The sequence below is a fragment of the Scaptodrosophila lebanonensis genome, unplaced genomic scaffold (genome assembly GCF_003285725.1).
Source record: "Scaptodrosophila lebanonensis strain 11010-0011.00,11010-0021.00 unplaced genomic scaffold, SlebRS2 tig00000131-arrow-arrow-pilon, whole genome shotgun sequence".
NCBI lineage: Eukaryota > Metazoa > Arthropoda > Insecta > Diptera > Drosophilidae > Scaptodrosophila > Scaptodrosophila lebanonensis.
In genome coordinates, this window is record NW_022060584.1 from 646,621 (window position 1) to 672,311 (window position 25,691).

The following is a 25,691-nucleotide window of genomic DNA, read 5'->3' on the forward strand; positions in this document are numbered from 1 at the left end:
TGGTGGCTAGCCAGCCATTTAAGTGCGTGTATTGCATTGGTGTTGCTGTTCGTTCGTGCATTGTTCTTGTTACTCTTGTTGTTGCTGTTGTTATTTTATGTTAATCAATTGGCGCGCATTGAATTACAAAACATAGGAACAAAATAACAAATTAAGCAAAAGCCAAAGCGCAAATCGCGTGCTCTGCGCACTACGCGTGTGCGTGCGTGTGTGTGTGAGTGAGTGTGAGAACACGTGTGTGAGTGTGTTGCGTGGGCGTAGAAATTAAAAACAGCACGCAAAATGGTCACCCTAATGCCCTATAACTATGCAGCGGCACGCTGTGGATTAATCGACAAAATGATAGAGCCAAAGGTAAACAAACAATTTCAATTCAATCAACCATTAAAATTGTAAATGTTTTTATGAATTTTAACAAATAATTTAAATTCAATCTACCATTAAAATTGTAAATATTTTAATTACATTCTTCAATAAATAAATTAGAGTCGGCTTTTGACGGTGCATTGAATGCTGGAATTCTAATATTAATTCCGTTCATAATTTATTTATTGCCTAATCGCAAAGTTTGCTTGTCCATGAGCAACAATAAAGCACATACATATAGCATATATGTACATATATGTACATATGTACAAGTATATAGTAGTGTGGTTAATCAAAGGCTTGTGATTTGCTTTCCTACGCAGCCGTCGGCGGTTTTCTGAACAGTTTTGTGGCTTCGTCGGTGGAGCGAGTTTTTGTTTAAGTGTCTGTGAAGTTTTCCCTGATGGTTGTCATTGTTTAGTTGTTGTTGTTGTTCAAATTGTGGCTTTGAATGCTATAACGATTAGTTAGGACTAGTGTTAAAGAGCAACACAAATGAATCATTAGTCGAAGTTAATATGGAAACTATCAGATGGAGATAAAGATAAATGCCAGAATTGCCCAAGATAAGATGGCGCCATAGCTTGAGGATGCAGATGAAGTTTAATAATAAGACAGTCCAAGATAAAATGCAAATGATATGATCTGGGCAATAATTTGGAGATGAAGTTAAAGATAAATGTTGGGGCTTACTAAGATAGACAGGAATCTTTCAAATATGCTTCATATAAATGGTAGAACTGTATATAACATGAAATAGATAAGGTTTGATAGTTTGAAGATGAAGTTGATGATAAATATTACCAAATGTTAGGGAGGACTCTTTTCTAAGCATGGAGTGCTGCGTTTGGAGTCAATCTTTGAAATTTGAAGAATATAAAGATATCGACAAAATATGTAGTATCTTAAATAAAAATCTTTTATAATAACAAATAATACTTATGTGATATATATAACTGAATATATCGACAAATAAATATGTACACAAAACTATAGATGATTGCCAACTGTCCACTAAACTATAATTAATGGTACCTTATAACTGTTTTATGGCTATTCTACTTGTAAGTCAACATTTGTAATTTAAAGAATTCAAAGATGTCGACTAACCGATATTATAACTCCAAAAAATTCGAACACTATGATGATTTACCAACTCACTACATCAAACAAAGGTGTCTAATGTAGTGGTAGAACTGTCTTATATATAATTAATTGCTACGTTTTAAGTAATATTTCAAATTTGAAGAATCTTAACAAATCTAAGCCGCTAATCCATCATTTAATTCCATAAAATACGAAACGATACGGGACTGTAAACTTTCTATTTCAAAGAAATGGTGCTAAATGCTATTCTAAGAGTGTTTAATAACTTCTTAAAGGAATTAAAGGCATAGACTAAACGATATTTTTATTGCTTTTAAATTCATGAAGGGGTATAGTCCAGAAATAAGCGAATTTCTTAAATATAATATAACTATCAGCTAGAGATATACTACATATTTATATATATAGTATCTCCAATATAAAGGTGGAAAAAACATTCTTATAAAAATTTACTTTAATGATACGTAATATTTAGGAAACAATTTACTTTGTTTTTCATATGATATTACTTCCATTTTTGTTCATAAAATAAAATGTGTTTTCTTTTTAATGATCCTTAACATTTTTTCAATTCACAGACAAACCACAATCAATTACAATTAAAACATTAACTTCATAATCATAAACAAATTTCGAATACAGCAGATCTGAATAATGTCTAAATGAAAACAATAAATTGAAGCTTTTCTTCTGAGCAGTTAGCCAGAAATTTACTGTACTTTTTAATAAACAACAATCTTAAACACCCTGGCAATAACATTTTTCTATTAAAAAAGTTAATTATCGAAAAATGAGTAGCAGTTTATATTTAAGCTGCCAAATATTCGTCTCCTATAAAATAAATATAACCACCATACATAATTAGTCAGTTAGATAATTTTGTAGCACATATAATCGAAAATAAAAACTTAATCAAATCCTAATCTTAAACATACTAACAAACAAAAGTCAAATTTTCAAAGCCGTTTATTGGATTTTATTTGCGGATCCCATTAAAGTCTTGTGAATTGAACAAGTCTTGGTCAAAATGTAAATTTGTTTAAACATATATTGACTTTCTTTGAAAAATGTAAAGTTTCTAATACTTAAAAACGATATTATGTAGTTTGCTGGCAATTATACGATTACTACATTTGTCTGAAACGAGACACTAAATAATATTTAGTATCTTGGAAGACTTTTAAAAGCTATCACTGCAATGAAAATGGTTAATATTTAATTGCAATGCATAAAGAGTAGCATCAAATTCTTTTGAAAGGAAAACAATATTAAAAACAAAGTTATGTTGAAGGAAAAAGGCGATAGAATATTTAAAATTCATGCTTTCTTGTTTGTCAAGCTTTCAAAGTTTTGAGTTGTTGTGCAAATTAATTGTGTAGCACTTTAATTTTAATTACAATTTTCATTTAGCATACAGTTTCGAATCTAAATACTGAGTGATTAACCACAAAATATACATAGTCATACTTACAATCCGATAAGCCTAATGCATATTTCTGGACTGTCTAGGACGTCCTGAAATTTAAATAATTTAACTCTTTTTTAAATGGCATGAGAACCGTTTCTGAATCTGTTCCTAAAAATTACAAAAAGCAAACGAAATCAAACCAAGCAGCCCATTAAACAGCCGGCCATAGGGTTTTAAGCGCTGCTTTAGTTCATCATAGTCCTTGTAATCATTGTTTCCAGTCAACGATTTCAAAGTGTGTTTACTTTAATGGTGCAACAAATGAGGAACGACAAGTCTCGACAACAACAAAAACAACAACAATAACAACTACAACTACAACTCGAACTCCAACAACTTTTATGACCCGCCGCAGCAGCAGAAGCCGGAGGCTCAGTTTTGGGCCTAAAACAAAGAATGGCAGAACCGTGGAAAGGGCACGAAGCGGCCAATGGATGCATGAATGGACGAATGGCAGTCAAGTTTAAGGCGAAATATTAATAGAGCATAAATAAGCAGCCGCAGTCGTCGGGCTTTATGACAATTTAAAGAGCTGCTGCCAAACAAAAAGAAACCAAAAACAAACCAAAAACAAAAAGGCAACAGAAGAGTGAAGAATAAAAGAGGAATCAGTTCGGAATGACTTCGACATTAATCACATTTTAATTAAGTTTAAGCCGTAATCGTAAAAATTAACACGCCATAATTCAACTGCGACAATGCGCGCTGCATGTAATTTATGTGCGGCGGGGCTTCCCCCACTCCCCAGCCCCCTCCAGCCCCCAGCACCCAGCCCCTTCGCACACGATCGCTCTCAGTCAAAATATTGATTATGGCCACAGCGATTGACACTCGGCGATTGTCCCACGTAATTAACGTGCCAAAGTGTTAAGGCGCATAGGTCGGCCGAAAGGAAAACACAACAAACAACAAACAACAAACAATATATACACATACATACAAGTACGAAGAAACAGAGGGAGCAACAATAACAACAAACAGTTGAAATGTACAAATTTTTGTTGTTTATTTCGATGTTTATCGCTTTTGGGGCTTAGGGCCAACAACGGAGAAACTCAGAGAACTTCAGAACAACTACGCGGGCGAGTTAATAAAAAATTTGTCGTCGTCGTCGTCGTCGTCTACACCTTCATTGTTGTTGTTGTTGCTGTTGTTGTTGCTGCTGTTGTTATTGTTATTGTTGCTGTCTTTTGTCTGCGCTCTGCTCTGCCCGGGCTCTGTCTGTTTTAATCTTCTTCTAAAGCAGCAGAGAGACAAAAGATTACGATCACAGGAATTTCGTTAAAGATGCTCAAACAGGTCTTTATAAACACACACGTGCATACATACATACATACATACATACTAGTGTGTATGTATATATTTATAAGTATGTAGGCTTGATGAGGCAGCATGGGTTGTTGTTGCGTTCCTTGTGTTAATGTTTACGTTGTCAACTTGTGCCATAAATTAGTTTAGCAAAAGGTACGTTGCGTTTTGCATTTCAGTTGCCGTCCAGTTGCCGGCAGTCCAGCTGTCCAGCAGTCCGACAGTCCGCCAGTCCCCGTCCGGCAGTCACAGCCGCAATCGCAGCCCCAACAGCAGCTTGCAACACGCAAGCGCAACAGCTTCCACACGTAACAGTAACATATTTTTGACAACTTCAGGCATCAGAAGGCAGCCGGGCAGCCGGGCAGCTGGGCAGCGGACAGCTGGCTGCGCGACGCACGCGCGACTTGCGACGCGTTTTTAAACGCTACCGTTGCTGCCTTCAAAATCGCACATACACATCCACACACGCACGCGACTTCAATTTGCCAAAAAAGTGGCCGTGTGTGTGTGTGGTCAGCAAGGGGTGTGAGAGGGAGAGAGAGAGTGAGAGAGAAAGAGAGAGAGAGCATGAGAAAGCTGTGTACTGCCCACAGAGCCCAAGGCAGCAGCCCAGCAGGCACAAATATTTGCTGGTGGGCTGTCAGGCGGCACAGCGCTTGTCAGCGCATTAGAAGAGCTTTGCGAACAGTGAGGACTAAATAAAAAAGAAATAAAAATTAATTTTTAATTTAAAACAAATATGAAATTTAAATTTGCGAACAGTGAGGACTGTCTAAGGTCAACGCCCGAACTCAAATAAATAAAAAAGAAATAAAAATTAATTTTAAGAATTTATGAAATTTTAATTTGCGAACAGTGAGGACTGTCTAAGGTCAACGCCAGGAACTCAAATAAATAAAAAAGAAAGTTAATTTAAAATTTAAAAAATTGCGAAAATTAATAAACCTTTATATTGCTTATTCAACAAAAAAGAAGTCAAGCAGTGCCCCCTTCTGTATTCAACATTAAACCCACATACTATATTCTGCCACTAAAAAAAAACTTTAGAATTTATAGAACGAAAAAGAATTTTAATACAGCAGAATAATTTGAATTTGAATAAAATTAGAAAACTCACGATAAATGCGTTGTGAAATGTAAGCTGTGGCTTAACTGAGGCTTAAAGTACCTATTGCATAGTAAATAAAAATTAAAATATACGAAAAATAATTTGAATAAAACAAGCATTGAGGTTTGCGCTTAAGATTTGAAAACTCACCACAAGTTACGCATTTCTGAAATGTAAGTTGTGGCTTAAAGTAACTGTTGCTTAGTAAAAAAATTTAAATTAATTTAATTTAAGTAAAAGCTTGACATTTTCACTGGTTCCAGATTGAAAAATGTGAAAAAATTGATGAAAACTGAATTCTACATGAATAATATCAATAATAGGCTTTAAAGTATGTATTAAAGCCTTTTTTTTGATAAATCTTTTTCTATATAAATTCTAGTTCGACTAAATTTGATTCTTTTTTCATAGATTTCTTCATATTACAAATTATTTTGTTTTAATTTCATTTTTATTTTATTTAATTTATTTTTTTTCAGTTTTATTTGTTCATTTAAAAAATTCTTTTTATGCTTTTTTCTATTCATTTTGACTTTTAATATTGATTCAAGATTTTATTAAAATTACTTTTTTGCAATTCAAGATTGTAATTTTTTCTTGTTATATTCAAATTCAGTTTTCTGCATTTTTTCTTATTTTTATTTACTTTTGGCATTTATTTTTTACATTTTATTTGTCTGTTAAAACGAATTTTTTTAAAGTGTTTGTCTTGCATTTTTGAATACACGTATATATACTTGTACTTATATATATTTGTGGCGAAGAAATCCCAAGCTTCCTTTAATGAAGACGTAATATACATACATACTATGTATAACTAAATATTTCCCTAAATTAAATAGATGATTGAAGGAAATCGCAATAAATGACGGCATTAGTTGACTATTTAATCCATGTCCAATAGCTTTCGAAAGGAGTTCTATAAAATGGCAAACAATTAATCATAAAATTAGAAACTATATACACAACTTAATCTTTATATCCGCTGATAAGGTTTACGGATTAAGCTTTTCCAATAGTTGCTGCAGAACTTCACTGCCTTTTTTGGAAGGCTCTTGAATGTGCATGTTTTTCTAACACCCTAGCCAGTCAGTCCTTCTGGCTGTTCTTTATCGGCATTGTATCTGCAAGCTTCTGCAGAACATCCTACCTTTATTTTATTTTTTCGCCTCTTCTCATCGCTCGACTACCTGCTGTGCGTGCGAGTTCGGAAAGAAACCCTCAATAGGGTTTCAACACCAACCAAACCGCAACGAATTGTCGTCACATGGCGACATCGTCGACATCGGCGACATCGGCCCCCAGAAGGTAATGGTTATGGTAATGGCGCCGCAAGCAACCCAATAAAAGTTTTCCCACGCACCGTCCAGCGAGTCGATGGAAATGCTGACTGCGGCACTCAGACGGCAATTGCGAATTATGTAAAATGTGCTGTTTTCTTCACTCTGATTGTCTTCTGTCTGCACTGTTTTTATTTTCAAACAGAAGCCCGAAGACTACAAATAAATAAAATGTCGCTAAAGTGCAGAAATCGGCATTTTTGAATGCGCACTGAAGGTGTCGGCGCTGCCTCACTCTTTCGATTGTTTATAAACAGATTTTGAGTTCGGCAGCAAAAATCGCGCAATTTCCCCCCACTTTTTATATAATGATGAGGCCTGCAGTGCTTGTGAGTGTGTTTATTAACGAATTCTTTTCATTACTTGCAGGTTAAACGTCCCAAAACAGAGCATACGGATACACATGAACGGAACCGGTACGTACTACGAATGTGGACCGTTGGCCATAAACCATATGCCATAATGCCTAGTTGTAAGCGTAAACGATTTGTAACAGTCGGAGCGCGATTTGCCTCTTTTTTCTTCACACTTAACGGCAACAAGTGCCCATAAATTGTTTGACAAATTTCAATTGCTTTCAAATGAATTCGAAGGCAGCATTTTGCATGTCTGCATCTGGGTCCCTAAGTCCCACACATGTGCAAAGGAATTCAAAGAATTCCGAGCCGAGACACATGAAAGAGCAAAAGTGTCAGCACTTAACACTTGGCAGCCCAGCTCATACGTGTATATGAATGAAATGAAAGGAAAGGCCGGGAAAGGCGAAGGCGAAGGAGCTTAGGCTTAGCAGAGAGAGAGCCTTAAAAGGCAGCAACAGCAGCAGCAGTAGACCTTTTGTTTACAAAAATATATAGTATACTTATGACAATAATTGAATACTTTATTATTTAGGCACAATAGTCGGCCCTCCTGCCCGCTCAGCGCACGCGCCCTTCCCCCACAACTCCTTGACAGCGGCTAAGATAAATGTCCCCAAACTTGAGGTGTCGAATTCCCGGGGAAATTGGGCTCTAAATTTACCAGCCATCCTAATTATTATTATATATTCACTCTCCTTCTTGTTGTTGTGGTTGCCTTTGTTATGTGAAATTATGGAAAAGGGGAGAAAGAACTCTTTTATGATACATAGCGGGGCATAAAAAAAATTGAGACATAAATCTCTGCATGGTTGGGGCATAAACGACGCTGTGAATGCGCTCTAAGGTGGCAAGCGATCCGATTGAAATGTGTTTCCCTTTTCGAATGTGTAGCAGACATCATAATTTGTAAATTGGAAATGCATTTAAACAGTCTTTTGTTTGTTTATTTTCATTCACTATTTATTGCGATTTATTCTTTAATAAACGGTCGATAAAAGCTCTTCACTTAAGTTGCTTAGTCAATGAAATCGAAAGTAATTGTGTAGAGAGAACAAGTTTTTTTTTTAATAATACACAGATATTGACATATCTCTTTCTTTGGATAGTTGGAAATTTGAGTTTTCAATATATATTCAATATTTATTTATGCCATCCACAAATAAATGACTTCGGATTCTTTAATCATTACGAAAGAGTGTTCTCCAAATACCGTTATACTGTAATGCTTCGGAATAAATATTCAAAATATAAATAAATTAAAGAAATATAGAATTAGTAGTGTAGGTCGATTAACGATGCACAGCCAACCTGTCACCAGAATAGGAGCATAGTAGGAGTCGTCTCTAGAGAGGTCAATAGTAAGAATTTTAAGAACATTTTCTTGCAGCCGATCTGTGAAGACATCATAAGTATTAGCGGATTGGAAACGTCTATAGAGGCTGTGGCAGGTTACGCGCATGCGGGAATTAATAATTATCGCATACTCCTCAAATCTACTAATCAAATAAACTAACTGAGTGAATCAAGAGCCTCCATAATATAAGAATAATAATTATGGCACTGAAAAGTGAATCAGACAGGAGCGAGTATTCTTTATTTTCTTCTGCAGCTGCAATCTTTCCAAAAAATTTATTTTTCTATCGAAAGGGTCTTTAAGGGGTTTTCGCTTAGTTTGAAGGCAGTTCAAAGTGGGTTTCGAAATGTGCACGAGAGTGCTGTAAAGATTTACTACAAATTTTAAAAATAAGGCTTACAATATTGCCTTACTTAATTAATTCTATTCACATTTTATTAATAACTTATTTGTGAAACTCGACAATTTTTTTTCGCAATTATATCATGCTTTAAGTTTTCAAATATTGTAAATAGTACAAGTTCAGAATTAAGTTCATTTAATATAACTCGGAAAGAAGGACTTAATTTTCATTGAACTTGAAATTAAAATAATATTGGCACTACATTCTGCATCTGAAAGTTTGAAAGATCCTCTTCATGTGGGGCAGCGCATACAAAATTGATTAATTATGCGGAGCAGAGACAACAACACACACACTAAGCTATACATATACTTGTATGTATATGTATATTGTATATAGTCGTATATAAACAAATGAAGAGTCAGCTGACTGGGTGTCTGTCTGTGTGTCTGTGTTTGTTTGTAGCCATCTAGTTACTATAACGGTGTTATGTGTGCCGGTCCGTTCGTCCATTCGTCCGCCCATCAGACGAGCAACTCCATTTAATTGCAGACGAAAAGGATTAAATTACCAGCACAGTTCCCAAAAAAAAACAAGAGCAAGAAAAAAACACTCAAAACTGGCTACAATATTACATTTATTTATTGAGGCCTCGCATCATTGATTGAGTTTTGTTTTGTTTCGTTTGTGTTTCGTTAAAGTTTTGATTTATTTTAAATGTTCGTCTAAATGTTGATTCGATTTTTATTGCTGGCTTCGCTTGCAGCTAAGCTCGCCTTCAAGTAGTTAAAAAATAATTCTAATTTGAAAAGGGCAACAAGCCAAGTCACATTTAATGTGCGACAAATTTCTTAACAACATTTGCTGCACATATGGAGGAATGTCGGTACTGCGGGACGGACGGATAGAGGGACGGACGGACTCGTACACACACGTTGTCAAGTGGCTCGGTGCCTCGCCAAAGAGGCATTTCAAACAGTTTTCCCTCTTCCTCTTCTTTTTGCCCATTGGCCTTACAACAACAACAAAAGGCAAGTGGAACAATATTTATAACACTTGACAAGACTTAGATGAGTGGCCTGTGCCTGTGCCTGTGCCCGAGGCTGCGACACTCTTGACTTAGGGCTGCCGAATATCTGGCATATATAGCCTTATAGTCGACAACTGCGTGCCGTTAATTTTATGAGCATTTCAAAATTATTCGAAATTATTTTATGAGTTGGCCTAACGAGCCTTTTTTTCTCTCTCTCTCTCTCTCTCTCCATCTGCAGTCTTTTTCGAGGACCTGCAAAGGGTCTTTTTGAATATTGAATACAGTTGATTCCTTTTTTACATTTATTACAAAATTTAAACGCTATTCGGATACAGTTTTTGGAGTTTTTGGACCAGGGTTTCTCCTAAGATAACGCAGTACTTGAACATTTTGAGCAATAAATTCAAATATTTTTGTATCGTATTCCCATTGATTTGAACATTTTTAATTTTCAAAACTAAAAATGAAAGCATATTTTAGATCAGAGCCCAATGTTCTTTAGCTTGAGTCCTTCCGTCAAGTTGACAAAAAATCTTGAATTTCAATTATTTTTTTCCAAATTTTTTAATAAAATTTAATAGCCTTTTAGAGCAGAACATTCAAATACGAAAATAAATGTTTTTTAACGCATCTCTTTCCACAATAAACATTTGTAAGCTATGGCCACTAGAAAATAGTTATTTCTTTTTTTATCGTTTTAAAATCGAATTAAGTTACTTACACATTTTTCAATTATAATAAAATATATATACAAGTAATCGTATCTCTGCAAGCTCGAATAAAGCCTATTTAAACAAATTGTGTCTATTTGTAATTCATATTGAACAATTTTTCTTCTTAAGGGGAAATAAATTGCTTGGAAAATTTTTGATGGTCCTGCTTAATTAAACTTTGACTGGGATTTTAAATATATGTGCAGTTCTTTGTTTTACGGAGCTTTGAAAATGCAAACCGGGTCAACTAAAAAATGTACGGCAGAAAAAATGTTTCAAAATTATAAATATATTGCATTGTAATTTGTTTTCTTTACAAAGTCTGTTGCCAATTAAATACTGTCTAAGTAATATACTAAGCAATATACTATAATTATTATTTACTTGCTTTATGCTCGTAAATTATTCGAAAGCCGACATTTTAAATTTTCAAGATATACGCTTTGGCACCATTTCATCTTTGCTACGAATTTAAATACAAATAAATTAATCTTTGTTGACCGATTATTAAACCACTGACATTCGAAGAAGTAGAAAGCTAAGCTTTTTAAAAAAAAAAACATAACATAAAAAACATAAAAATTGCCACAATAGTCGACTAATTGCTAGCATTTTCGACTTCAAACAGGACGATTTATGCTCAGAGTTCACAAAAGTGTAAAACTGAGCGAATCGAGCCTTGCAGCACCCAAATAATCCAGATATTTTACTTTAACTTGACAAGCATCCTTGCTTGATTTGGCTAAAGAGTATTTGGGAAAACATCGCAAGAACCAGATTCTTCAAGGATGAAGTCTTCGTGTAGACGAAGGATGCTGAAGTGTAGATGTTGAAGTGATAACTTCTTGAGGTCTGAATAAAAATCTTTACTTTTTTAAAAATGGTGGTAATTCGATTAAATTTGAGTCTTTTTTATTTTTAAAAAGTTTAATATTAATATTTACAGGTATTTGTGAAATAAATAAATAAAATCTATTCGGAATTCAGACATCCAGAATTAAAGAAATGGAAAATAAATACTTAATATCAATAAATAAATAATACTTAACATTAATATCAGTTTCTGATTTTCAACTTTCATCTTAAAGCATTAATATTTAACGAATAATGGGAATATGAAAAAATATTTAACGAATAATGCGAATATGAATTATAAAGCATTGCAACTAATCTCGAAAGAATGTCTATATTACAAGTTGAGTTTAATTACTTTTGTTAATCGTTGTTTCTTCCTCTATTCTTTTATCTCTTGCAGGCTTTGCGCTCAGACCATTACTCTGTCGCAGCATCAGCAGCAGCAGCAGCAACAACAACAACAACAGCAGCAGCAGCAGCAGCAACAACAACAAACACACTCACATCTGCAGGCAACCAGCAGCGGCAGCGTGTTGGCCAGCAATGGGCCGAGCAGTGCCGGCCTCGGCGTGGGCGTTGGAGTGGGCGTGGGCGTGGTTGGCCAATGCAGTCCGCTGGGCCTGCCGCCACAGAGCCAGCCGCTGCAGCCGACCATAAGCTCGCTGGCCTCGCTGAGCGGTCATTATGGCAGCAGTGGCGCTGTCCTGGGAGCGGGCTTGGGAGCCGGCCTGGGCGTGGGACACACTTCAAATGCCAGCAGCTGCAGCTTGGCGCCCGCGCTCAGCTCCTTCGCTCAATCGGCCGCCAGCAGCTTCTCCACATATCATCAACAGCAGGTCGCGGGCAACCCGCTGGACGCCGGCGTGGACGCCACGCTCTCCCATTGGCACGATAGCAACGCTGCCGCCGTGGCTGTCCAGCAGCAGCAGCAGCAACAACAACAACAGCAGCAGCAGCAGCAGCAACAACAACAGCAGCAGCAGCAGCAGCAACAACAACACCTGCCTGCAGTCAAGTCCGAGTCCCGTTCGCCGGCACATGCCGCCGTGCTCGACAACGGCGTCTCGGCGACTGCGGCAACATCGCTGGCCGCCAGCTCCAATCTCTATAGCTGCGACAGCGGCGCAGCAGCGGCGGCAGCGGCGGTGAACAGCTCGGCGGTGGCGGCGGCAGCAGCGGCGGCCGTCTACGACGGCAAGCACGATTCGTATTATTATTACAACAGCATGCAGCAATATACGCCGCCCTTCTACTCCAGCTATGGGGCGCCCTATGCGGCAGCCGCCAGCTCGGCCGCCGCCGCAGCGCGCTCAGCCAAAATGGAGCCGAGCACGGCGGCCTACTTGGCGCCCAGCTATGCCAGCGGCAACAACAACAGCACCAGCTCGCAGCTGTACAGCAATCCGTATGCGAGCTACAATAATTTTGCCCAGTTCGGGGGCGGGGCAGCGGCGGCGGCGGCGGCGCAGCAGGACTACAGCGGCTACTATAATGATCAGTATGGGAATTATTATAATCCGGCCAATTATTCGCCGTACGCCGTGAGCTCGCCCAGCTCGAGTGCCAGCCATGGTTTCCATGTGGCCGCCTCCTCCAATCTGAGCGAGAGCCCCACAGACACGCACTCAACCACGCCCGTACATCAGGCGACCCATTCGCCGCACTCGCCCCTCGCCGCGATCTCGCCAACCCATGCGGCGGCTGCTGCAGTTGTGGGCGCCGCCGCCGGTGGTGCGGTTAGTGTGGCCGCCGCGCTCAACTCGAGTGGCGGCAGCGTGAGTAGCGCCACCGCCACAGTTACGTCGGCAGGTCCTGGGGCTGTGCCGAGCAAGTCCACGCCCACGGGCAAGAGTGGGCGGGCGCGTGGACGGCGCCATCAGCAGCCAAGTCCGACGCGCAGCACCGCCTCCGATACGGGCAATAGTTCGGATGTGAAGCCGCCGGAGCGTGTCTTCATCTGGGATTTGGATGAGACGCTCATCATCTTTCACACCCTGCTATCGGGCAGCTATGCCAATCGTTATACCAAAGACCACAGCACCCTGATGACCATCGGCTTCCGCATGGAGGAGATGGTCTTCAATCTGGCCGACACGCATTTCTTTTTCAACGACATCGAGGAGTGCGATCAGGTCCACATCGACGATGTCAGCTCCGATGATAATGGACAGGACCTGAGCACCTACAACTTCGCCACAGACGGTTTCAACACGGGCACCCCAGCCGGCGCACCACCTAACCTCTGCCTGCCCACCGGTGTGCGGGGCGGTGTCGATTGGATGCGAAAACTCGCCTTCCGTTATCGCAAGATCAAGGATATCTACAATGCCTACAGAAATAAGTGAGTATGACGTTTTAACTACTGGTCAGACACACAAACAATTTGCACACAAAAAAGTACACTTAAAGCCTTCACATACTTGTAGAATTTGAGAATATGTATTTAAGTAGAGGTTTGTTGTGGTCAGACACACAAACAATTTCCACATAAATTTGTCAGGGCATTTGGATCAAGATTTGAATAAAAGTACAATAAAATCTTCACATACTTGTAGAATTTGAGAATATGCATTTAAATGGAGGTTTGTTGTGGTCAGGCGCGCAAATAATTTGCACACAAAGTTTGTCAATTACATATACAATTCTAACTTGAAGCATAAATCTCAAAGAGGTTTTCTGTAATATTTTATTTAAGTACAATTAATTAATTCCACATAGTTGTGGAAATTGACAAAATTTGTGAACAAATTGTTTGCCTGTTTGAACCCAGCTAGTGTTGACAAAGCATTCCATCTTCTTGACTAAAAAAGGGATAAAAGCTGAGCTAAAATCGAGAATTTGGAGCAAAATTCCCACCTGTATTATGAAAATCAATTAATTTAATAAAGAAAAAACTTTTACTTTTATTGTTCATATCAGTAATCATCAAGATATAATGAAACCAGTGCTACTGCGGTTCATATTTTAATTAACTATTCTATTGCATATGTATATGAATGGTCGTATCAAAACTATGGTTTGACTATATACTCCTGAGGATAGGGATCCTTATATATTTTTGAAGTACAAGTATTAACAGAAATTAATAGTCAACAAACAAAAACAGCCAAAATGTTGCCTATGATCGGGAATTTATGAAACCACCACTTAGTTTCAATATCGCCCCATCTTTTCTAAATTTCTAATATATTTTGATCTAATCAGTCTAGAGTATGAATAGCATACATAAGTACTTGAATATATTTTCATCATGTATTTATGAAGCCTAGTGTTAACTAACGAAAGTCTACTATACTTATCTTTAATTATATACACGTATATTGTTAATAACGTATGTGTATTTAGTTATATTCATAAAAGTGTGTATTATTATTATTATTTTTTTTTTAGAAGATCCTTTGATGAAAATTGTAGGATGCTGATGAACATTTGAGCTCGTTAATTTTTGCTTCTTATATAATTATTTATCATGTTTATCGAGGAAAAGCAGTCTCCTTATTAAATAGTTAACTATCCTTTACTAAAACAATCCCTCTCTCTCTCTCTCTCTCTCTCTTTATTCGCAGTGTGGGCACCTTGTTGGGGCAGGGCAAGCGCGAGGCATGGCTGCAGATACGGCAGGACATCGAGGTGGCCACCGACAATTGGGCGAGCCTGGCCCTCAAGTGCATCAGCATGATTGCTCAGCGCGAGAACTGCGTCAATGTGCTGGTCACCTCGACGCAGCTGGCTCCCGCATTGGCCAAAGTGCTGCTCTTCGGCTTGGGCAGCATCTTCAGCATTGAGAACATTTACAGCGCGCACAAGATCGGTGAGTGAAGGAGAGCACGAACTCCAGCTCTTCTAATGCATGCTAATCGTCTCTCTCTCTCTCTCTCCCTGTCTCTCTTTCGGGTTTAGGCCAGGAGACCTGTTATGAGCGCATTGTGACGCGCTTCGGACGCAAGAGCACGTATGTGGTGGTCGGCGATGGCGCCGAAGAGGAGGCCGCTGCCAAGACCATGAATTTCCCCTTCTGGCGGATCTCGGCACACAGCGATATACGCGCTCTCTACACCGCCCTCGATATGGGCTTCTTATGAAAGGCTTGCGGGCAGAAGCAGAAGCAGCAGAAGCAGCAACAGCAACAAACGCTACAAAAACGCACTGTGAACGCATTTGGCAATTGGACGCGTTTCGCGCGCGTTTTCCCAATTCGAAGACTCGATGCCGCAGTTGGAGTACAAAATGCCACTCTAATTTTATTTATGTTTATTTATGTGTGTGTGTTTTTCAAAACAACAAACAAAACAAAACTGTAAACCAGCGCAAAATAATTTAATTATTTTGTTTATAAACAATTTATATATATACATATATATATATATATACATACATATATTTTAAAGCCAAGACTTTTTTGTATTATATAGTTTTAGTCTAACAGACAGACGAGCAACAATTTTAAACGCGCAGCCGCATTATGCAAATTGTTCAGAATTATTGTATATTTATTATTAACAACAATAACAACTACAACAACAAGAACAACCACAATTTATAGCACCATAGTGTAGCAAAAGAAATAGAAAACGTTGTACGGAAGGAAATATTGAAGGATGGATGGAGGGATGGATGGATGGGAGGGGGGATTGGAGCAACAACAACAAAAATTAGTTTAAAGTTTTAGTTTAAAACGTGAAAATACATAATAATGATAAATGCAAATTAAAGTTTAAAGAAAACAATGTAGTATTCAAATTTAAAAGTAACTATTATAGCTGCATATTAAACAATATATTTAAAATATAAAACAAACGAAACGAATAAAACAAAAAACAACGCACTCTATTAAAACAAAAACTACAACTTGGCTCGCTTTCATTTAGCAAATGGATTTTTTGTATGGCTACAATTCACATCTCTGCTTTATCAAGGACAAAGGAAGGAAGGAACTACAAATCAGAGAATGGTTATGAAAAAGAGTTGAGGGGTTGTTTGCGGAGCTGAACATGAAAATATGGTTCTATCGATGTTTTCATATTTGACGGACAATTACTTCCATCGAGTGTTTCTATCGCTTCATTTCACATCTCTGCTTTATCTAGGAAAAAGGAAGGAGAGGCAGAGAAAAGCGATCCTTTAGCGACCACTTAGCACCTGTGAATGGACAAAAACAAATTTAGCATTTTATGTTCACACCTAATAGTTTCGATTAACCCTCTGCTATCTATAGTATTTATAGACCTATGTGCCCGCTATGTAAGGACGTCATTTAACTTGGTGTATATTTTCATTTTATTATCATTAGATATATCTTATTTTGACTTAAATTTATTATTTTTGTCGAAGTCTTCCATTTCTTCCAATTTCACTATATTTTCAAAATAACAAACTCAACAATAGCTCAGACACACTTGAAATTAACGCAAATGGTGGCAGACTTGGCTTATTTACCACATGGTGAATCACACCCACCACATGGTATAAAATTTGTTGTTTAAAAAATAGGCAACCTGAAAGGGGTTACAGCGCCACCTATGGTTAAGATACATGTCAAAATGTCAAATCTCATCTCTTCTTATCATTTGCTTCGTACAGTGAGCAATAAAAGTCTATGTGCACAGTGAAACACTGTGGAAACGTAATTTCTTGACGGGCGAAATGCAGTCGCGTTAGCCAATCGTCGTTGTTATTTATAAATAAAATCTTTAAAAGGCAGCTTTTTAAATATTACACTAAAATATTACTGAAAATATTATATATTTTTAATCGACATGGCTTCGATTGTGTAAATCGGTCTAGGTGGGGATTTCTTTAATAGCTGAGTTTAATTATATAGTATATGCTCCATAAATAAGGAAATTCACAAAATATATGAAAGGGAAATTTTAAAAATTCTACAAAATACAGTGCTGGACACAAATAAAATATGTCTTAACGGGAACTTGAGCTTCGAAAATTCGTACGAGCTTTCTTTGCGGTTAATATTTTGTTGTTAGTTGCTCTTTTGTTACTATTTAGTAGCGTGCTTAACCCTTTTGGTACTACTGGTAGAATAAGAATGCATATTAAAACGGCTACAATGAGAGCTTTTCGGTACATATTTACTTTATTTGTAAAGAAAAAACGTATATTTATTAAATAGAAGTAAGCGACTTAGAGCAAAGGCCTTAGAAAAAGCACCTCTTTCATATCTTAAGATAAGTTTGTAAAAGTCCCGTCTGATTTTACTAAGAAAGCTCACATCTTTGCCCATCTGCAGGTGTATCGTAATGATAGGACATCTGATCGAAGAGTAATTTTTTGTCTCATTTATAAGTGTCGGAAATGTACAATACTAAATAAATATTGGGCCTTTCCTGGATCAAAAATTTGTATATACTATGTACGTGTATAAGAGTTTTAAGATGGTTCAAGCCGATTATACTGAACGCTGTCATATTTTTTGTTATCGGAGTAAACTCGACGTGCTAATACCCCCCAAATATTTGGAAAGGGATTTAGATACGGGCAGCACGGTGGCCAGTCCACAAGTCCACTCCACAGTTTGGCGGCTTGTATATATTTTCGCATTTTTCCTGTTTTTCAGCAAAAATGGAAGCCAACTGCTGCCCAGGACTCTTATCCAAAAGTTGTTATTCTAAAAAATGGAGATCCTTCTTTTAATCACATCAATAATGTCGAAAACCATCCTAAGCTGTTCATACTGGGTTTCAAAATGTCGGCAAGATATTGCAAGCGAAACGAGAGGCGATAGTAGTTGTGGAATCTTTTTGAACACACTTCCAAGTACGAGTGAGTGTTCTGAGCTAAAAGAAGGTGTTAATGTCAGTAGAGTTTCTAGACTTGTCTAGGTTTCGTTGGAAAGATCAAAGTTGTCCCGAGGGCGTTACATTTCTGATCACTTTTGTCGCTTTCCAAAAGTCTTGTTTCTCTGCTGAATTTATAGTTTTCCCTGCCAAAATTATAGAACAGAAATAGCACTTGTTTGGGTTCGCCGCACAGCCTGACCGCTCAATTAGTAATCGCACAGAGCCACAACAACGACAACAACAACAGCCACAACAACAACAATAGTAGCAAGGTGTGAAAAAATCACATCGAACAGTTTAATTGAAAATGTTGCTGCTCCATCAGCGGCATCCGTCGTAGGACGGAGTCGTTAACTATGATTTGCAACAACCGAGGTCTGGTTACGTGCTGGATGTGGATGTGTTGCTCGTGCTGTTGTTGTTGCTGTGCTGTTGTTGTTGTTGTTGTTGCGGCACAAAGGTGGCAGTGTGAGAGGATAATGATAATTTCGCATGACGCGTTGCGTTGTAAAATTTTATCGCCAAAACATGATGCGCAAATCAATTTTTATTATTTTATCGCCGCCTGCTTAAGCAGCTTACAGGAATCTCTCTGGCTTTGCTGAGAATCTAAGCCAACTAAGCGACAATGAGCAAGTACCCCACGTCTATTCCTAGACTCCATAGTTGAGGCAATCAGCGCACGAAATGGAAAAGGAAGCCTTACTTACATACCTACTTACTGGCCCCGTCCTGGCCGCAACAATCGAATACGATTGGAGTGGCGATGGCAGAGTGAAGCCAACGACTCACGCTTCCCGATAGGTGCAAGGGCATACTAGGAAAGTCCACAGATAAATAATTAAGTACATCTCCACGAGTTTTCTTAATTTTTGACTTTAGTTTAATTAGATACACAGACTTAAAACAATACATTATTTAGTAAAACACCACAGACAAGAGAGGGGACTTGCTTAGGAGTTTCTTTTGTGCATCGAGGAATCATCTTTTCTGGAACTGCTGACTGAGCCCATAATAACAGCTGGTCCCTAATTGACAAAATGTTAAAAAACTTGGAAGTCGTAGCTATCTATGGAAATACTGTTTCCAACACGCCACGACTATCTTCTTGTATATAGGACTTTCCTTAGCATATCTTAGCAGTAATTTATCCTTTTTGCTGGAATCTAAGAACTAGGTACTTTTGCGAAAATTCCCACAACTGGTCCGCATTTCAAAAAGTTTCTGCACTAATTGTAAGCCTCATCTCCCTCTAAAGGTTTTCAATCGGGCTCAAGTCAGGAGACTAGGCATATTGTCTTAAGCATCTCTACTCAAATTGAGCCATAATATCTTTTATAGATGTATAGACTTGACACTCTACCAAGGAAAAAGCCCCAGACCATAAATGGCGGCTTTCCTTATTTTTTCAGATTTATAACTACCCGTTTCTCTTTTATACTACAATGCCTTTTTCGGCCCACGACGGAATTAACAAACCTTTGACGCAATACTGACCTAATCCTTGATAGTTAGGAACTGTACTTTTGTTAATAATTTTTCATCAAACAGTATTGCTAAATGCGACAGATCTATCCTATATTTGTCTTGTAATAAACATACAAATTGACAAGACAGATTTAAATGCCAAGTTTGGTGTCTCCAGCTGTTAGGGTGCAACAGTTCTCGATGGTCATACAGTCGAACAGACGGATGGACATGTAAAGCGTTTCCTTTCAATATGGTGCTGATATGGAAGTACTTATGTTCATACATACAGACGAGTCAGTACCTATAACATGGGGACTCCTTCTACAAACTAGTTACAAACATTTCGGGACAATACTTTCTTGTATACCCTTTCACCCTACCATGGGGTAGCCTTAGAATGGCCGCCAATCATTATCAGGGTGCATTAGCTTGTGGCTTGACTTGTGATTGATTTCGGTCTGTCCTTGAAAAGGTGCATTCAAAATGCAAGGCTGCCCACACCTCGGATGCTTTTGGGTGTAGCTCAAGCCATATTGCGCAATTTAATTGCGCAAATGCAATTCGCACATCGCACTGCAACTGCAATTAGTTTGTGGGGCAGGCTGGGCGTGTGGGCGTGCCATTGTTTAGCGAGCAATTTCCAAATTACTGATAACACAGCCAGCGTCGGTCCAAATGCTGTTGTTGCTCGGTTGCTCTGTTGTTCTAGTTGTTGTTGCTGCCACATAAATCACTCAGACCGGTTCGCACCGATGGCTCAGAAATGCGGCTAACTGCGTGCAAGCGCGTTGCTCTTCCAATGAAGATATTAGGAGTTTAATTGTGAAGTGCATGGGATGTTTGAAAATTTGCATTTGCCTACCTTGCAACACTTTTCAAGGCGAGGCTTCCGTTTAAAGCGTGTTCCGGATACGACAAAGCTTTAATAACACATTAGATTGCAATCTAATCTAGCAGAGTGGTTGAAAGAATGAATGTTAGCTTCGAAATGCCATATAGTTCCTATGGCAGCTGAACTATAAGTATACAAGTAGTAGTTTTCAGATCGTTCCTTTCACCTCTATATGATATTGTAATCGATTTATAAAGGAAACATTTGCGCAGTTTGGCTTCAGAATACTAGCTAATCTTTTCTATGGCAGCTACATACTTGTCAATGATTTGGTTCGATTTTGTTTAAATTAAAGTGTATGTTGCATCATTATATAAGACCACCACAAATTTTATTTGGCTAAGATAACTAATAATAATATATATATAATATAATATAACTAATATAATATAATAAATAAGAATAAAAGTATTAATGGAAAACCAGCCGATAGTTCCTATAACAGAATAGCAGCAATATTGGTTATATAAGAAAACTTTGCAATATCCCTTATTGTTCCGATATCTTCAAAAACCATAGTTGTTTATACAAATATATTTTACCAGAGAAATCGTTCTATCTCAGCTATATATTGCAGAGTTCCGATACGACTAAAACCTTGCCCCTTAGTTGCTATTATAACCATGGTTATAAGATGTGGTTCAATTTAGAGTACACGCTGGGAGATATTGTAAGAAACGCTTTATTATCAAATTTGAATAAGATAACTTTATCAACAAAGTCAATGGAAAATTGGTCGATCATTTCTATGACAGCTATAGGATACAGGCGTCTGCTTTGCTTTTAATACGAGCTTAGGATGTGTTATTATAAAATAATACCATACATTAAATTTGTTTGGAATAAACCTAGAAGCCATGGCTAAATCGGTCGATGACTGTTATACATAGGAATTGAGGAATAATCTGCCCAAAGATATAGTAATAATTCGAATTTCAACGCCATAGCCTCGCATGGGAGAGTTCTATAAAATAAAAACTGCCTCGCCTCTTGAAAATAAAACGCACTCCCTATACGGCTATCAAGAAGTATAAGTATGCGAAATAAGAGCATTACATATATTGTCATGGTTCTAAATACTTATTAGCATAGGCCTTGAGTCTTCAAAAGGAAACCCCGAAATGTGTGCCTGCCCCATCCGGAATGGTGCGTCAGATACAAATAGTGGACGGCGAGCTCCGATGTGTACCCGTCTGATTTGAATTGACGGCCTTTGGTGTTTATATATCCTTGTACCAGTCGTTTTGCAGACGCATGTGTTCCTCCTCCTCCGGGGTGAAGTCGTTTTTAAGGCCAAATTCCTGACGCAGCTCCTCAGCGGATTTACCTTTCATCATATTGGCCACAACCTTGGTGCCAAGGACCAGTAAGCCCTTGATGTCCAAATAATCGGCGGCCAACAACATTTCAAATATCTCCTGTTTGTCCATTTTAATGAATTGTCGGTCCCAATCCGAAATGTTTTCGGCACTCTTGTTGGAATCATCGCCACCTGTGGGCTGTGGGAGATCGTCCTTGTGGTGGTGAGCCCACGTGAGGATCTTATCCAGAAGGTTTGAAGAAACTTTCGCCAATGGCACTACGTTATTGATAGCGCTCTCCTCTCCCTGCTCCCCAAGAGTATTCGCTAGCATAGAGCTTAGAGTGCCTGAGCACTTGATCGTCTGAACATCGGTCTCAAAAACAATGCCATCGGATGACTGCAATCTAATGGTCGCCATCTTTCCAGACGATTTCTGAGAATTGAACACAAGCCCATTATAATTAGTCATACATATTTATCTATGTACAAAGCACAAGACTTTTTGTCAGCCATCATTTAGAGCTTTCTAATTTGTTACTGCAGTTTGTTTATCGGTAACTAAAGCCTACGAAAGTGAGTTTGCCATTAAACTTACCTGACGGACTGATTTGTGAAGAAGTTACGAAATAGAATGTGGGTTACCCCGTTGGCGATGGGAAGCAAACGAAACAACTACCGATGCCACAGTATCGATACTACTTAGCATCGTTAAAGGTGGAACACGTCTTTTATTTGGTCTGACTTATCCTTTAATTTTTAAACAAACTAAATGCATAACAATTAAATTTAAAGTGTTCATCTAAAGTTATACTCATATCGATAGACCATCTACAGTCTTTTTGGTTCGATGACAATTAAGCGCCAGCTGATAAAAATATTGCAATATACTAGACAAATACTCGATAACGATAACATACGATAGGCACTAATCGCGGCTAAGGAATGGCTCAGCTTGTAAACTAAAACTGAACAAGTTATGTTTCTGTATATGTTTTATAAAATAGTTAAGCAAATTCCACTTTTACCGCCTTTCTTAAAGTTTTTGAAAGGGTTTTAAATGAATATTTTATTTCATTTTCAAATTTGGTTGCTTTCACTAGAAGAGAATATTTTTCATAGTTCAGGAATTAGAAGCAGTTCCTGTGTCGAGTTGACATCTAACTAGTTCATTAGCTTTCAGTTCTTCCAGTTTCTAGTTCACAATTGTTTTTTGTGGAATGGCTTATTATAAAGCCAAAGTATTACTAGAAGAATGTCTTTACCTTTACATTTGATTCTTTCTTTCTTCTAATAAGATATAATCTAACTAGAGTGTCAAGCTCTATTAAATTTATTAACCAAATTCGACTTTCCACTTAACTACTCGGAGATTTCGGAACGATACACACTTTAACAATCCGCCGAGACTTTCCGCTGTCGGTGGAAAAGTAAATTGGTGCTTTCCCTTCGGAAGATTTCCCTTTAGACCATGCCTTTAGAAGATCCACACTTTTAATCATTCTTTGTTTATTAACTTATTAGCTTGTTTTGAGCTTTATCGAACTAGAATGTCTATTACTATTCAGAGATATCGAAGCTATCAATCCATTCGCCAAGATCTGCTGGTAGTTGAAAAGTAAATTGGTGCTCTCCCTCCAGCAGCTCTCCTGTAGAAGATCCATCCTTAGAAGATATCTTTTCTTTGCGAGGTAATACTTAATGCCAAGCTCTATTAAAAGGGTTAGCAAATTCTTCTACCTACTTAGTTACTGGAAAATATCAACACAGTATTACTTCGACGGGACTTTTCGTTGTCAGTTGAAAAGTACATTGGTACTCCCGCCTTAGAAGACCACCTTTCTTTATTATCTAATAATAAACATATAGTAAGTAATAATGTAATATAACCATATAATATAATCTGTAATAAGCCAATCATAAGCTTTCTCAAACTGTAATTCTAAGCTCTATGGGATAGTCTCCGCTTATTATTTTTTCTACTCAACTAGTCGAAGATTCCGAAACTTCGGCACATTATCAATCCGCCGGAACCTTCGCTCGCAGTTGAAAAGTAAATTGGAGCGACCCTCCTTCAAGATATATTTTAAGTTAATTTAAAAAGCCTATCAAACTCTAGAAGAGACAAGTCTACATTCCCTGGCGAAGGATACATTCCTTTTGGCTTGATATTAATCCCATTTAATTGTTAGCAGTTACTTCAAGAGATGTCATGTTAAAGTCTAGATGTGAGCGATGAGTTTGATGAATGGGGAACTTTACGAACCACCCTCGCTGGCATATGCGCCACACGGAACGCGCAGACTGTCGGCATAGGGTCATAAATTAAGCTGCGTTTGGCTATTTTTGTGGTCATTAGGCGCGGCTGCAGTTTGTCTGCCTTTGCAGCCTCGGACTCTATTCCAACAACAACAACAACAACAGTAGTTGCAACAACAGCAACCACAACAACAACAACAGCAACAACAAAGAAGCTGCAAAGACAAATGCAGCGAACTGCTGCACAAGTTTTAATGAAGTTTCGACTTAAAGTTCTCGACTGGACTTGGACTTCATGCGGAAATGGCATTATGAGTTATGTCTTGGCTCAGCAATGGCTTAATTTTGTGGCTCTGCCTCTCTCTCTCTCTCTCTCTCTCCCTGTCTCTCTCGGAGCTGCGATGCGCCCCAGTCTGTGCTACACTTCAATTAACATAATTAATGTGCGCGCTTGTCTCGCGTTTGCGCCTCTCCAGTATTTGACAGGCTCTCGACACCAGGCGCGTGGGTTTCCAGCTCGTTTTCTCTTCGCTTTTCACTTTTCAACGCTCTCAACTTTTCAGACACTTATGGGAAACTTAGACGAATGTGTAGTTTCTTCTACTTCAACCGCACACACACACACACGCGTTTAGCATTCTGTATCTGCTTAGCTTAATTGACAATTAACTGAAACGTCTGCGTCTTGTTTTGCTGCTTCGGTCAGCCTTGGCCAGCACTGTGGAAGAAGGTGAGGCTTTTTGGCTTAAATTCTACACTCATTCTTTTACGCCTAATTCTGTTTTTACACGGTTATGATTTAACACGGTTTCAAAATTAAAAATGTTCTATATGGTTACACGATTTTATTCCATTTAGCACGATTCATTTTGCACATGATCATTGTCTTTTTTACCACTTTTTCTGGAACCAATCGACGGTGTAAACACAGAATTAGGCGTATTTAGAAAATTTTCTATTATTAATTAATGTTCTTCGTATATTCAGAGAGTAAAGCCTGCCAAATGAAATTTTTGTTTGGATTTAGAAAGGAAAACTTCTGCTCCTCACTGTGGAAAAGCTTTGTTAAGAAACATAAGAAACGATTTCTACAAACCACAAAATTTCCCCTCATTCTCAGTTCGAACAATCAAACCTGTGGGATAAAAATTTAATAAAATAAGACTACAAAGCAATATATGCAACCTAAATAAAACGTAAACAAAATATCAACGTAAATAAAATATCCTCGCTACCCTACTCTAATGCCAAACTCTGTAGTTGACTCAGTCCGCCGGTCTGATCGCTTAGGAACATACTACATATACATATAGTATATTAAAGAAATCGCCTGCTCTACTCCCACTATGTATACAATGTCAAGAGGGAGGAGCACATAACCAGATTGGCTAACAGTATCTTCCATATGACGTTTGGAACTTGGGTAAATTCTAGAATCTTAATTATGTTGCATACAATTATATATACTAGAGAACCGTGCTATCTATAAGAAAAACTACGTTTTAGTGCCTCCACAAGAACCAATAATATAAATAATTTACGGTACAAGCTGCTGTTTTGAACGTCAATTCTTTATTCAGGCTACAAGTATTCGCCTGTGAAATCAACTACCACAGCAT

At 38.0% G+C, this 25,691-nt stretch overlaps 1 protein-coding gene and 1 pseudogene across 1 annotated transcript; one reads left to right on the forward strand and one right to left on the reverse strand.

Annotated features, from left to right (window-relative positions):
• The first annotated feature begins 220 nt into the window (after nt 1–220).
• LOC115629064 (developmental protein eyes absent) lies at nt 221–15,660 on the forward strand. Its single transcript, XM_030525380.1, has 6 exons — nt 221–354; nt 7,070–7,116; nt 11,758–12,265; nt 12,506–13,698; nt 14,924–15,168; nt 15,258–15,660. The coding sequence occupies exons 1-6, from the start codon at nt 283–285 to the stop codon at nt 15,437–15,439; spliced, it is 2,247 nt and encodes a 748-aa protein (XP_030381240.1). The 5' UTR covers nt 221–282; the 3' UTR covers nt 15,440–15,660.
• A 5,866-nt stretch (nt 15,661–21,526) lies between these two features.
• LOC115629036 lies at nt 21,527–22,542 on the reverse strand (annotated as a pseudogene).
• Nucleotides 22,543–25,691: the final 3,149 nt, after the last annotated feature.